Source organism: Leptonychotes weddellii, chromosome 9 (assembly GCF_054177405.1).
Source record: "Leptonychotes weddellii isolate Sample4059 chromosome 9, ASM5417740v2, whole genome shotgun sequence".
NCBI classification, from domain to species: domain Eukaryota; kingdom Metazoa; phylum Chordata; class Mammalia; order Carnivora; family Phocidae; genus Leptonychotes; species Leptonychotes weddellii.
Genome location: NC_138377.1, coordinates 89,446,201 through 89,461,329, shown reverse-complemented (window position 1 = coordinate 89,461,329; position 15,129 = coordinate 89,446,201). Strand labels below are relative to the sequence as shown.

The window sequence follows — 15,129 nt, the reverse complement described above, 5'->3', positions numbered from 1 at the left end:
CGTCATTACGCAGGGCCGAGGCGGCGCGGCCACGTCCTTTAAATAAGGCCTTCCGAGGGCGCGCGCGACAGTGTGAGGAGTGGGGTGGAGCGTGTGTGGAGTGGGGGCCGCGGCCCGGGTCAGAGCCGCCGCGGACCACGAGGTGGGAGGAAAGGATGCCTTGCAGCCGAGACGCGGAAGGGAGGGCGCTGCCTTGCAGGCGGGCACGCGCGTGAGGGTGGGAGGAGGGAACATGGCGGCCCCTTCGGTCGGGCCAGGACCCTACGCTCCAGGTTTTGGCGCGGCCCCCTCCCTCTGGCTTTGCTCGCCCCTTTACTTGCCTTACTGGAACCTTGTTTCTCCTACCGTCCCTTTTCCCTCAGCCATTCCTTTTGTCTTCATCAACTCTCCCTCCCCAGCCCCAGATGGTGTCATAATGTGAGAGGGGGATTATGTGGGGGCAGGTCAGGCCCGTCAGGTACTGAGAGACCGACTTCTAAATTTGACTGCTAGTTTCTCACATACCACTTTATCAGTACGTTTGGGATGACAGGAGAAGCACAGAACATAGAGTGGTCAAATCAGATTTGCAGTCCTGGTGATTCCTCTGATTCTGTGAAATGTCATTTAAGTCACCTGGACCTCAGTCTCCTCAAAAGTGAGGTTCTTTTTGAAAGATTCTTGATACCCAGAGAGTTTTTGTCCAGCATTGCTTGCCAGAATTTGTCCCATAACCGTGTATGGTTGGGAAAACGGAAGCAAGATTTGGGCAGTAAGGGAATAGAGGGGAGCTGAGTTAAGACTTAACAGCCCCATGCCCTTAAGTGATCTAGTATGTAAGCAATGAGAACACCATTCAGTTTTGACTCTATTTCCACAGTGAGTGTCCTGAAAGTTATGTTACCGGAGTAAGTTAAATGGAAAAGGATTCCTACATCAGCATTGCTGTTCTGCTACAAAGAACCTTGGGAATATTCATCTGTGTGCTGTATTCTGTTTTAGGTGTCCCTGTCAGTTGAGGGTAGGTGTTACAGGTTCTTCCACACCTAAGTTAACAGCCCCTGGCCCAGCCAGTCACCTGCTTTTGATCTTGACCTTTTGTTTTTCCTCAGTTGAGTGTAGATTCTGGAGAAATTTTGCCTCCGCTGGAGTCTGCACTGCGAGGCAGCAGAATTGTGAGCTAGAGTGAAGCAGAAATCTAGGAATATGACCTCCATGATGGCCATGGGTGAACCAAGGCTGAACTGGTGAGTTATGTCTGTTTGAAATCTGAAGAGGAATGAAGTGGGACTGGCGGCTGGATTAGGAAAGGAGGGTTTCTGGCCTGGAGAGATTTGGAGGAAAAAAAAGAAGATGCAAGTTCAGTGGCTCAGAATGTACCCTGGTCTTACCTTCACATACTGAGCACTTTTGAGTCATAGCTGATTGCACTTCCTCTCCTAAAATGACAAAAGTTCATCACTCAGATTACTACTAGGTATAACCCCATCATGTATTTATTATTTATTGTTGGTCTCTTAGTGAAGGAGAGAGGCTAGAATTCTCTTGCGTCCAAGAACCTTGCCCATTTCTGTACAGCTAATAGAAAGACCCTCTTTCTAATAGACAAGCTTCATTTTGTTATATTAGAATCTACATCAAGTGATAATATAAATGCATAGACTGTGTTTTAGAAGTGTATGAGAACTTCACAAATAGCACACTTGGTAGGTGTAGTTTTGTAGGGATCTAATACATGTGCTGCTTTAAATCAATTTAACACAAATTTACTGAGCATCCACTCTTTGCTAGACAAAGAGAATACTAAAGTTACAAGAGGTTACAAAGATGATTTAAATAGTACCTGACTCATAAGATTCAATCAGTATGAGCTCAATAAGTACTTTTTTTAATATTGCCAACAGTGCTCCCTTACCCCAAGGAGCTCATTGCCTTTGAGCCCATGAATTTGTTTTTGTATGATATGCAAAAATCTTGTAACTTAATGAGCTTTCACAGATACAGTACCATAACAAGTAATAAGAAATTACACTGTTGCATAGCAAGTAAGACATTCTAATTTTTATCATTTATACTTTAACCATAGTTGTGGGTTTTTTGCTTTTTGATAAACACCTTTAAAAACAATGAGTATGGAGCAAATATGCTAAAATTTTCTGTTTTGGGAATGGGCCAGCCAGAAGTTACCATTTAATGGATTGTTCTGTTGTAAGTTTTAGGAGGTGTATACATTTATGCTCCTTGTCATAAAGAACGTGTTCAGATGCAGCACAGATGCTCTTAAATGCTATTTACATTGTGAAACCAAATGTAGTTTACAGCCCTTGGAAGTACCTTTTCCCACAGAATCTTAATAATCTTTGTCCTTTCTAGGTTATGGTTCTCATTAGTTTTTTTTTTTTTTAAAGATTTTATTTATTTATTTGGTAGAGACACAGCGAGAGAGGGAACACAAGCAGGGGGAGTGGGAGAGGGAGAAGCAGGCCTCCCGCAGAGCAGGGAGCCCGATGTGGGGCTCGATCCCAGCACCCTGGGATCATGACCTGAGCCGAAGGCAGACGCCTAATGACTGAGCCACCCAGGCACCGCGGTTCTCATTGTTTTTAATTCCTTCAACAAGTATTTATTGGTTCCTCACGATGGTTCCACCACTGACTATAATATGTTAGTCTCTAATTATGATGTTATGGAAAATCATATAAGACCTTACAAGTGGTTTTAGCAGAGGCACACCATTCATCACATTTGCCAAGTTAATGAAAATAGGTAGGATATTTAGTCTTTGTAGTGTCTCATGACCTGGCACAATAATGCGTGAAACAAAACTAAGTTGAGAAAGATTTTCTTTCAGCAACCAAACATCTTAATGTTATACCACAGAGCCTGAGGTGAGCCCTGCCCCTGACAGAATCTTATTGTACCTCAGTCTTTTCTATCTTTAACTCTTAAGTATTTCTGATATTTAATTGGGTATTAATGGAAAAAGCAAGGCTGATTATTTGAACTGGAGAATTTCAGAATGAGCCTAGGCTAAAAGCTATCCAAGTAAAACATCTAAACTCAAACATCTGATATATGAAATTAAAATTATTAAGAGGTGATTGTCTAGGAAAGGGGCTATGGGGGCATGTAGTTGTAAACTACAATTGTACCCTTATGCTGCTTAGTCTAGCATGAGATTTTGAATTGTCGCTATAAGTAAGTTACTTTGTTTCACAGGGATGTTTCCTCAAAAAATGGCCTTAAGACATTTTTCTCTCGAGAAAATTATAAAGACCATTCCATGGCTCCAAGTTTAAAAGAACTATGTGTTTTATCTAACAGGTAATATATTTATTTATTTGGTTGTTTATTTTCATATTTGACTGTTATTTTTCAAGCAATTGAAGTTTTATATCTGTATCTACTATTAAACATTCAAATTAGAAAAATGTAAAAATTAGAAAATGGAAGAACCCAGTACCCAAGGATGACTAGTCTTTGGTATATGTGTATTTATATATATAGGTATAGATATAGATATATATAAACAAATCTTTTTGGACCTTTCTCCACATAGATATAAAAACAAAAATGAGATCATACTATAAATAATATTAAATACTATAAAACTGTTTTGCAGTTTGCTTTTTCATTTAAAATAATATTTCAAGTATCTTTCCATGCCTCTCTATATAGCTGAATCTTCGTAATTGTTACATAATGCTTCATTATGTAGATATACTTTCAATTCATTTACCTAGTCTGATATTGCAAAATGTGTTCCTCTTTTTTTGTTACTATAAACAATACATTGATGAAATTCTTGTAATAATTTTTATAAGATAAATTCATAGAAATTGAATTGTTCAGTCAGATGGCATATGCATTTTATATTTTAATAGATACTGCCAAATTGCCAGAGATTTTTTTCCCTCAGATATGAACATGCCTATTGAATGATAATTTTCCCTTCTCACTGTTTGCCTGCCTGTAACTGCTCTTCTTTCCTTTGTGATTGGCTATTTCTATTCTATTGTGGGTGAGTCTTGAAACCAAGTAATTGGGTTTACTAGAAAGGACTGTAAATATGACAGGTGAGGAATTGGGGAGCTTCTCTAGAGGAGCTCAACATTTACTTTCATCCTTCTCCACTTGTTTTGCAATTGAGGAAGTATATTTCCAGCCTCTGTTTGGAATGGGTCCCCATCTGTTCCTGCCTTCTCAGTACCCTTTCTGTCAATTAGCATCTCTTCCTACTGCTATATTTTCATTCTCTCTTGATCGGTGTTTAAAGGTGCTCAAGTTTTTCCTGTCTCAATCCCTGGACTCCATTGTTACTTTCTTACGTCTTCTGTTATTTGTACTTAGATTTCTTTAAAAACTTGTATGTTTTTGCTGGGAGGAAACTATAAGACATGCAAAAAATGTTTAACAAAATGGCAATAATAATAAGTCCCTCCCTGTCAATAATTACTTTAAATGAATTAAACTGTCCAGTCAAAAGACAGATTGGGAGAATGGATTAATAAAACAGGATAAAACACTTCACTGCACATCTCACTACATTTGCTTTCACTGAACTTCCCACTCTAATCTGGCCTCCACCCTCACTAGTCTACTAAAACTGCTTCTCTCAAGATCATCAGTGACCTCTCGACTATAAAGATATCTCACTCTCCTAGTTTTCTGGTGATGGTGGTATTTCTGTCTCTTTTACCATCTTCATTTTCACGCTTGCCATACTGGCTCATTATACTCTCTGGAGCTTTTAAGGAATACTGATTTTGTACTCTCAACCTATGCTTTTGAATCTGAACCTTTAAGGATGTCTGTGGAATCAATTAACTGACCGCACTGATAGTCATTTAGGTTGTTTCCATTCCTTTCCTATTAAAACACTGAGCATCCTTTTATGCTATCCTTATATGCTGATAATATAAGTAGGATAAATCATATAAGAGGAGGTATGTATATGTTTTTTTGTTTTTTTTAAAGATTTTATTTATTTATTTGACAGAGAGAGACACAGCGAGAGAGGGAACACAAGCAGGGGGAGCGGGAGAGGGAGAAGCAGGCTTCCCGCAGAGCAGGGAGCCTGATGCGGGGCTAGATCCCAGGACCTTGGGATCATGACCCGAGCCGAAGGCAGACGCCCAACGACTGAGCCACATAGATACTACCAGAGTGCCATTAGAAACATTTTTTAAAAAGTGCTTTTTTGATTCATCAGATGAATAAATAAATTCACATAAAAGCAAGTAGATGTTGTAGTAAAGAGGCGATTTTAAAAGCAACATTCTTACCTAAGTGCATAATTGTAATGTCTTTGCTAATATCACCTATAGAAGATTGAGTAGATCCCATATAAATGCATCTGTGGATTTTTAAAGCTATTTTTTTATTAAACTTAGACCATTTCTTGAGGATACCAATTTCTTTTTTTAATTTCTTAAAACTTACTATCAAAGAATTGCCTTTGTTTATTGGAATCAAAGAATGCCTACCAATTCTAGTATCCTGCAAGGGGAGGGTAAAAATGTATATCTTTACAACTTTTTTTAAAGGTAAAAGGAACATGTATCTTTAAAAAAAACAAAAACTTTTCACCACTCTATATACTTTTATCTCAGCCTTCATCTTTTCAGACTAAAAATTTTTAATATTAATCTTCATCCTGCCACTGCTTCTTATTTATTTTAATGGTTGTTCTCAAGTTTAGCTCTAGTCAGCATGTCGTAGGTGTGGGTTATAGTCTGAATTATGTAAGGGAGATGACATCTTGCTGGCAATTGGTATAGCTTCTAAAATATTTTCTTCTTAGAATATCCTTTAGATTTCTGTATAGCACAAAATAATAGTATAATTTACCTTTTGGCATAGGAAAAATAAAGATATAAGGCATTGATTTCATATGTTTCTAGTCTTTTTTGCTCACATTAAATTTTATTAAGTTTTGTTAAGGAATGGATTTTCAGACTATTAATTTACGGATATTTTCTTGATGGAAAAATTAGAAAAAAATGTAAAATTTTTATTAACCCTAATTTTGTGTTTTTTGTGTTCTCTAACATTTGGGAAAATACTTCTAATTACTCTGCTTTCTGCAATAGGAGGTTTTTATTCAACCCTTCTCCCTCTACTGGAAGGTAAACATTTACCTTTTTTTAAATTAAAATTTTGGTTGTAGACACTTATAACTGAGTTTTGAGCCAACAATGGGGAAAGTAGCTTCAAATAAAAATTATGAAATTTCAACATGTTTAATATAGAAAACTATAAATCAAATTTAGGAGGTACAGGTAGACTTTAGATGGGGGCTAGAAGCACCATTTCCAAATGCCACTTAAAGAAGCCACCCAAACCAGTAGACTTAAAGCGTAGGAGACTAAAAGTTTGAGTTCTGACTTTTTTTTTTTTTTTTAGAAACGTTAAGCCAAAAAAGAGAATGGGTGGTTGACAAAAGGAAGGGGGAATACTTCAAACCATCAACTAAAATAAAATATAATGCTGTAAATGTGGATAGAGAAACCCTGTCAGATGCTTTTGGCTTGCACCCTGATGAAGATTTTGACAGCACTGCACTCGGAAATGATCTTGATGTGCTGCCATTTCATTCTTTGCTGAATGTAGCCAATTTAAACTGCTAGAATTTCTTGACATTCCTACTCTGGCATATCTGAGTCAGCATCTTGTTGCTGCAGCAGCTTAATTAAATTTGCCAGTTTGTGCCACAAGGACAGACATGTTCTCATATTCAGAGAGACAGCTGTGAAGCAGTATTGTTAAGAGCTGCGGACACAATGCTGTTAGGTTTGAATAGCTCTCAAGACATTTTCTAGTGAGAAATCAATTTGCTGTAATACATTTCTCCCAAGATCAGCAGTTAATATTCATTTTGTTAACCTAAAATATGCTTATTTTTATACAGTTACTGGAGAAACTTTAGTAGCTAAGTATGTCTTCTTTCACCTGTATTATTTTCAGAGCCAAGTTAAGCATCCTTAATTTAATTTCCAAAATTCTTTTCCCATTCACTAACGAGCTCTCTTGATTAGTTTTCCATCTTTAGTTTAGCTCTTTAAGGGTGGGGCTGGATATTTTGCTTAATTTGGGGGCCTTAACTTTTTTCCTAAGAATCTTGGCACTTTTACCGTAATTATTCTAGTATTATAGAGCTGATTTAAAACAAATTATCGGTAGTTTTGGATGGGGCACAGCCTTTATCGAGACACAGATCTAGATTGATAATTCTCAGCCTTATCAGACCAACACCCTCCCACTTTTCATTACAAATATGTATGAGAAATAATGTAACTCCTTTGCTAGCCTGAATTAAAATTCATAGATAATAATACTTTAAAAATGTCTCAGATATGTAAATGTGAAATCAAAGGAAATAATTTATACTATTTATTTTAATATGTAAATGCATAGATACTACTGTACTAGAAGATATAATGAAGTAGGCAGATGCACCAGCTAAAATGAACAGGGTTGGATTTTTTTTTAAGATTTTATTTATTTGAGAGAGAGAGAGCGGGGGAAGAGGGAGAGGGAGAAGCTGACTCCCTGCTGAGCAGGGACCCAGATGCAGGGCTCGATCCTGATCCCAATCCCCAGGACTCAGATCATGACCTGAGCTGAAGGCAGACGCTTAACCAACTGAGCCACCCAAGCACCCCAACAAGGTTGGATTTAAGAGAAGTTAACATGAACTATGCCATAGAAGAATCATAAAAATAAAAGAGAATAAAATGTATTGTTAGGATAAGTAATAACAGACCAGATTTGTTTGTATATGATTAAAGGAAAGCCTAAAGGAACCTTTGAAAGTTGTGTAGTATACTCTCATACATTACATTACAGGCAGCTAGTATTCCTCACCTCTTCGTGCCTTTAATTCTCCCCTTCTTTTTTGACAACCCAGATGCAACCACGGTCTTCTAAAATTCCCTAAAGAAATTAATACTGTCACAATTGAGCCCCTCCCCATTCTCCCTCTTTTTTTTTTTTTTAGGTTTTATTTATTTGACAGCACAAGCAGGAGGAACAGCAGGCAGGGGCAGAGGGAAAAGCAGGCTCCCCGCTGAGCTGAGCAAGGAGCCTGATGCGGGACTCCATCTAAGGACCCTGAGATCATGACCTGAGCAGAATGCAGACACTTAGCCAACTGAGCCACCCAGCCATGCCCCCCCACCCCCGCCCCGCCCCGCTTCTCTTCTCTCTCTTAATCCCTGATCATGTTATCCTTAGGATTCTTGGTCACCTATTCAGTAAGTTCAGTTTGGAAACCTGAGATCTCCATAGTTACACTCTATTGATATACATATATACATATTTACTTATCTTTCTTTCCCATTTATTTGTCTGATCCACTTGATTGTAAAGTTTTAGAGAGTAGAGATTGTATTGTTCCCATGTCCAGCACAAGGCTGACACATGGTAGTCACTTAGTAAATATTAATGAATGGGGGATGAAGAATGAATCAGCAGACCTCCATCCTTATTAGTTTCCCTTCTCTTATGTTACTGTTGTTTAATTTGGAACTAAATCATAGGGAACAGTTACTGTGGTGGAAATTAGAATTGTGGAGGCTAAGGAAGTGTAGTTGTGTGTGTATGTATGTATTTGTGTACTTAAAACTCTTATTAAAAATGTAGATTACTACAATTGAATACTAGGAATAGTGACAAATTATGAACAAGATAAGAACTTTGTATTCATGTACCTCACTATTGCAGAAAGGTGATTTTTTTTTTTTTTTTAGAAATTGGGGATATCTTTTCATAAATATGGTAACAGGTTCTCTAGTTACTACTTTCTCCTCTAGTGCATTTCTTTGTAGATATGCCACATTTTCTCTTTTGCATTCATTCAAAGCATAAAGACATTTCCATGGACTCAGCCATGTATGAGTGATAGAGGATTGTTCAACTTTTCTAAAACCACTATTGCTTCCATAAAATATGGCACACAGTGTTCGAATTTTCTTTTTAAATCTTGAGATAATTAAAGGAAACTAGAAAATATAGAATCTCAATTTGTGAACCTGTGACCTAAGCATATCCTGCTTTTAGTGGCTTTTGTTCACCATATTAACCAATACATCTTACTGAAGAACTTAAGCTTTTGAAAACAACTTGCATTGTAATAAAGGTGAACATGAAATACTTGCATCTATAATGGCAAGAGCAGTTTTCCTCTGTTGAATAAAGGGGGAAAAGTTCCAAATTGAATAACTTGTCTCAGGATTTTGCCTCTTCCTCTCTGTCAGATAATTGAAGGTAAACTTGTAGTATGATCCTATCCTGCAGAATACTTAATTTACACCAAATGGCTAAACATCAAAATGCAGGTGGCAGAGTTAGATAATAATCCAGAATTTACTATGTTAATCATGCTATATTCTCCCTGGTGATTGAGAATCATGAAGTTCCATGATAGTAATCTTCATGTGAAAAGCACATATTTCTAAATTGTATTTTTTTTTCCAGACGTATAGGAGAAAATTTGAATGCATCAGCAAGTTCTGTAGAAAATGAGCCGGCAGTTAGTTCAGCAACTCAAGCAAAGGAAAAAGTTAAAACCACAGTTGGAATGGTTCTTCTTCCAAAACCAAGAGTTCCTTATCCTCGTTTCTCTCGTTTCTCACAGAGAGAGCAGAGGAGTTATGTGGACTTGTTGGTTAAATACGCAAAAATTCCTGCAAATTCCAAAGCTGTTGGAATAAATAAAAATGACTACTTGCAGTACTTGGTATGTATTCTATTCTTCAGCTTCAGTAAACAGTATTTAAAAGTTAGGAAGTATTTTAACTTTGCTTTTATGTTTCTGGGTGCAGTTGTATTAACAAAAATGGAAAATTTTAGGAGTTTAATTGACAGAGCATTGGTGCTTTCATTCTTTTGTTGGTTCTATTATAGTTCAGGCATTTTGCTCTGGTTCTGAGCATATTTCACTCCAGTTCATCTTAAGTACTAGCAGAACAATTTTACATTGCTCACTGAACCAATTTTAAGTTTTTGTTTGATTAATTAGTAGTTTCAAGTTCTCAATTATATAAATGATGCTGTGTTGAACATCTTGGTTGCAAACTCTTTGTTCATATCTATAATTGTTTCCTTAAGATAAATTCTTAAAAATAAAATGGCCAGATCAAAAACGATACATATTTTTTGAGGCTTAGATCTGCATTTACACATGGGAAAATTGTTATGCACAAAGTTTAAGCCAGTTTGTACCACTATTGCATGAAAGTTTTCTTTAAAAAAAAAACCAAAAAAACAAAAAAACTTCACTAACCCTGGATATTACCTTTTTGCCTCTAATTTGATATGGAAAAAATGGTGATGCCTTGTTTTATATTAATTTACAGTGTTTACTAATGAAAATAAGCCATTTCCATGTGTTCATAAGCCATTTCTATTTCTTTTGTAACTTGCCTATTCATGTTGTTTGCACATTTTTCCATTTGAATGTTTGTCTTTTATGTTAATTAAGAGCATTTTGTGGAAAAGCTTATTAATTCCTAAATAGGTAGTGTGATATTAGTCATTTGCTCTTTCTACAGAGTTAGGTTTTTTTTTTTAAATTGAAGTGTAGTTGATAGGCAATATTGTATTAGTTTCAGGTGTTCCACATAGTGATTCAAGATTTATATACATTTTGGAGTTTTTAATAAGTTTGTCATTATTATATAACAGTGTTTACTCTTTCTCTGATTTCTGCTTTGGATAGAGACTTTAATTAGTCTTTAAGTCCAAATTATTAGAGCAGTGATTGAGAAGTGATTGTTTTTAATCAAGCTTATTCCATGACATGTCTACTTTTTTAAAAATCAGGATATGAAAAAACATGTGAATGAAGAAGTTACTGAATTCCTAAAGTTTTTGCAGAATTCTGCAAAGAAATGTGCACAGGATTATAACATGCTTTCTGATGATGCTCGTCTCTTCACGGAGGTAAAAAAAAAAAAAAAATCATTTATTTAAACTGGCAAGTAATAGGCAATAACAGCATTTAAAATGTGTGATGATCCTGCCACAATCATATAAAGATATCAGTATTATCAATTTAGAGACCAAATTGTGTGTAGGTCTTTTATTCAGCATGTATTTTAATAATGAAAATACTAGCACCTCAAAATCATATACACTAGTAGAATACTCATATTTGTTTTTTTTATTCTACTGATCCAACTACCAAATTTGAATTATATTTTATTCACATGGATGGTTTGATCTGATGCACTGATGTTCCTTGTGAGAGAATGGGTGTTTAAGGAGTTACCTTGGTCCTTAAAAATCTGAATGGTCATTTAGTATTTAGTCATATAAATTTGTATTTGTTATCTTCATGGTAACCAGCTACCAAATGGAAGAATTTCAACTGTGAGTTCATTTTTTGATACTTAGATCATTCATGCAAATGTATTAGCAAAGCATGTAAACCACTATACTTTGTACCCTACCATCATTCAGTAGGCTTAGGAGAAATTCAAAATACACTACTTAAATGGTAACTATTAAAATGTATTATTGTATTAGAGTTTATCTACAAACACCAACATCAGTATGAATTTTTTTGAAGTCTTTAAAACTAATCATTCTATATAGCAGTGTGATCCGCTTGACACTACTGAACTCTACATGTAAAATGGTTAAGATAGTAAGTTTCGTGTGTATTTTACCACAATTCAAAACAAAACAAAACAACTGGTCCCTATAATTTAGGGGCAGCAGAGGATATTAATTTTACCATTTTTTAAACATATTTTAAGGTGAAATTTTGGTGTTAATATGAACCAGAAGAATGATTCTTCTAAACAAATGGAAGAATTGCATTTTTATTTTCTCTGAATCTACATATGGTATACTCAAACCAAGTGTCCTATTTTTCCATATGGAAAAGGAATTGTAGCTCTTCCTATTTTAATAGTGCCTTTGAAGGGACCAGAATGATGGTTCTAAAACGTAAGTCATATCCCCTCATGTCACTGGTTTAAAATGGTTTCTCAGTTCACTCAGAAAGAGAGGGCAAAAAAAAAAAAAGAAAGAAAATTAAAAAAAAAAAGAGGGTATTTACAAAGTTGTACAATGCCCTACATGATCACCCTCCCTCAACCACCGCCCCCCAAGCCCAGCCTGCTTCATCTTCTACATAGCTCCCTCTCAGTTCTCCTCCAGTCTACTGGCCTCTTTGTGTTACTTGAATACTCCAAGCATGGTCCTGCTTTAAGGACTTAGGCTCTTCCCATCTTTCTGGCAAGCTGTTCCCCAGATAAGTGCATGGATTAGTTCCTTGATTTAAGTCTCTAACTGTTCAGATGCCAACTATCAATAAGGATATCCCTAATTACCCTGTAACAAATAACATCACTTTCAGGGTTCCCTTTACCATGTTTTATTCTTTTTTATTGTCTTTCCCCACAACACCTATACATAAGTGCTTTTTTTTTTTTTTTTTAATATTTTATTTATTTGACAGAGAGAGACACAGCGAGAGAGGGAACACAAGCAGGGGGAGTGGGAGAGGGAGAAGCAGGCCTCCCGCAGAGCAGGGAGCCCGATGCGGGCCTTGATCCCAGGACGCCGGGATCATGACCTGAGCTGAAGGCAGACACCCAACGACTGAGCCACCCAGGTGCCCCCATAAATGCTTTTTTGTGCACTGCTGTGCTCCCAATGACTAAGTAATGCCAGACAAACATTAAATTCTTAAGTGCTCATTATAATTATTTAGTGAATATAAAAGTGTTTATTAACAAAGTACATTATTTGATAGGGAGTGTGATAGCTAATCAGCATTAAGTCTTGTTTTTTAGTCACATTGACTTGGCAATATATTTTGTCTGATTTACATTTTACCTCTCCACCCTAAAGGTTCACTGATATTTTTCTGATTTTTTAGTGTTTTAAAATTTTAATTTTATATTATGAAGTGCAGTATACTTACAGAGAAGTATATAGAACAAATATATACAGCTTAACAAATAATTATATAGTGAACACCTATGTAAGTCTCTTACAAGTCAAGAAATAAAACATTACCAGTAACCCAGAAGCTCCCTCTATATCCCTCCTAATAATAACATTCTCCCTTCTTGAAGAAGTAACAAACTGTCACAGTTTGGTGTTGATAATTTTCATGCACTTTTTTTGGTAATTCTTCGAGCTCACTTTTGCCTGTTTTTGAGTTTTATGTGAACAGAATTCTTCCTTCACTCATTATGTTTGGGTGAGATTCATCTGCATGTATGTGTGTAGTTGTAGTTCATTCATTTTCTTTTCTGTCCATTATTACATTACATAAATAAACTACAATTCTATTGATCACAGTTTGAGTTGTTTCCTGTTTGGAGCTATTCTAAGCAGTGTTCCTATGAAAATTCTCATACATGTCTCTTGGTGCACATGTGCACACATTTCTACTGGGTATATACCCAGGAATGGAATTGTTGAGTCATAGAGTATACACATATCTTTAACTTTAGTAAATAATGTCTAACTGTTTCCCAAAGGGTTATGCCACTTTACAGTCTACCTTTGAGAGTTTTGTTGGTCCATATCCTCAAGTTAATACGTTCATGATGGTCATTTCAGTTTTAGCCAATCTAGAGGATATGGTATTATATATGTAATAAGACTTTGCATCTTTTCATATGCTGATTGGTTATTTCTTATGAATCAGCTGTTCAAGTTTTGCCCTATATTCTACTGGATTTTTTGTTGTTGATATGTGGGAGTTCTTTGTATATTTGAAATATACAAATTTTATGGGTTATGTATGTTGGAAATTTTTTCTTTTATTTGATAAAATGGTCACTTTTAATCTACAAATTTCCGGGGCGCCTGGGTGGCTCAGTTGGTTAAGCGACTGCCTTCGGCTCAGGTCATGGTCCTGGAGTCCCGGGATCGAGTCCCGCATCGGGCTCCCTGCTCAGCAGGGAGTCTGTTTCTCCCTCTGACCCTCCCCCCTCTCATGCTCTCTCTATCTCATTCTCTCTCTCAAATAAATAAATAAAATCTTTAAAAAAAAGAAAAAGAATGTTAACCTACAAATTTCCCCTCAATTCCTTTCTTTTCCTTAAACTTTATCTTTTCAAGAACTTGGGTCATTTGACCTGTAAAGTTTCCTATGGTCTAGATTTTGATGAGTGCTTATTCACAGTGACATTCAACATGTTCCTCTTTTCTCTGTATTTCTTACAAATTGTCGATGGGATCTGGAAGCTTGATCAGAATTAGTCTTGGCCAAATGGATCCAACACATAGATGTTGTATTCTTTAATCAGGTGGCACATATGTCTGGTTGTTTCTTTTTTGTGGTGGTTGCAGCTGTTTGTGTTCAATGCCTAGATCTAGTCATTCACTGGGGTTTATAAAATCGTAGGATTCTAGTTGCATCATTTATTTGTATTTATTAGTTGGAATAATTTTATTAAGATATGTTTTCCCTCATCTATGTGGTTTCCTGATTCTTGTAGCAGAAAAAACTGCTAGATTCTTTCCCTTTATATGCCAGTTTTGAAAAAATTGATTCCTTCTTCTCCAATGTTGGTCAATGTTTTCTTTTTTAAAAGTATTATGGGTTTTAGTCCATTGTAATTACTCTTTTTGAAGCTCAAATAATACCAGCTTTAGCCAGTGACCGCTCTTCATACTGGCTTTTGAGTCTTTTTGAGTCACTGTGGTAGTCTTTGAGGCTTGTTTTGTACATTTCCTGTCTCAACCCTGGAATCAGCAATTCTCCAGAGCCCTTGTTTCTTTCAATGGCAAGTTTTATTTCAAGTCTACAGTCTGTGTACTGGGGATGCTCATTGCTCCTGGATTGGTCATTGTTTCTGAGAATATTTCAGTAGATGGAGCTAGGAAATAGTTATTTAAAGAAAAAAATAACACATGTATCTCATTTACTTTATACCACATTATACTCACAACAACCTTAGAATAACAGTACTATCAATCAATGGGATACTGAAAACAGTTTGGAAAAATTTTTTGTATGTTCTCCCTATTCTCCCCTACTTTTTTTTTTGTTTTTAAGATTTTATCCACTTATTAGAGAGAGAGCACGAGCAGGAGGGGCAGAGGGAGAGGGAGAAGCAGACTCCCTGCTGAGCGGGGAGCCCGATGTGGGGCTTGATTCCAGGACCCTGGAATCATGAC

General features: G+C 36.3%; 1 protein-coding gene across 7 annotated transcripts in view; it reads left to right on the top strand.

The window, feature by feature from the left end:
• ICE2 (interactor of little elongation complex ELL subunit 2) overlaps positions 1-15,129 on the top strand; it is a 77,138-nt gene continuing 62,009 nt past the window's right edge. For 5 of the 7 annotated variants that reach the window (XR_014148656.1, XR_014148657.1, XR_014148655.1 and 2 more), the window contains exons 1-6: positions 1-142; positions 860-1,000; positions 1,092-1,226; positions 3,199-3,303; positions 9,457-9,718; positions 10,804-10,923. Coding sequence is in view for 2 of the 7 variants with exons in the window: in XM_081831195.1 (XP_081687321.1) it covers positions 1,186-1,226; positions 3,199-3,303; positions 9,457-9,718; positions 10,804-10,923 (528 nt within the window). In the remaining 5 variants the exon portion in view is untranslated. Of the gene's footprint in view, positions 143-859; positions 1,001-1,091; positions 1,227-3,198; positions 3,304-9,456; positions 9,719-10,803; positions 10,924-15,129 lie in introns of those variants that run through there. The other 2 variants (XR_014148658.1, XR_014148659.1) reach the window with 2 other exon arrangements.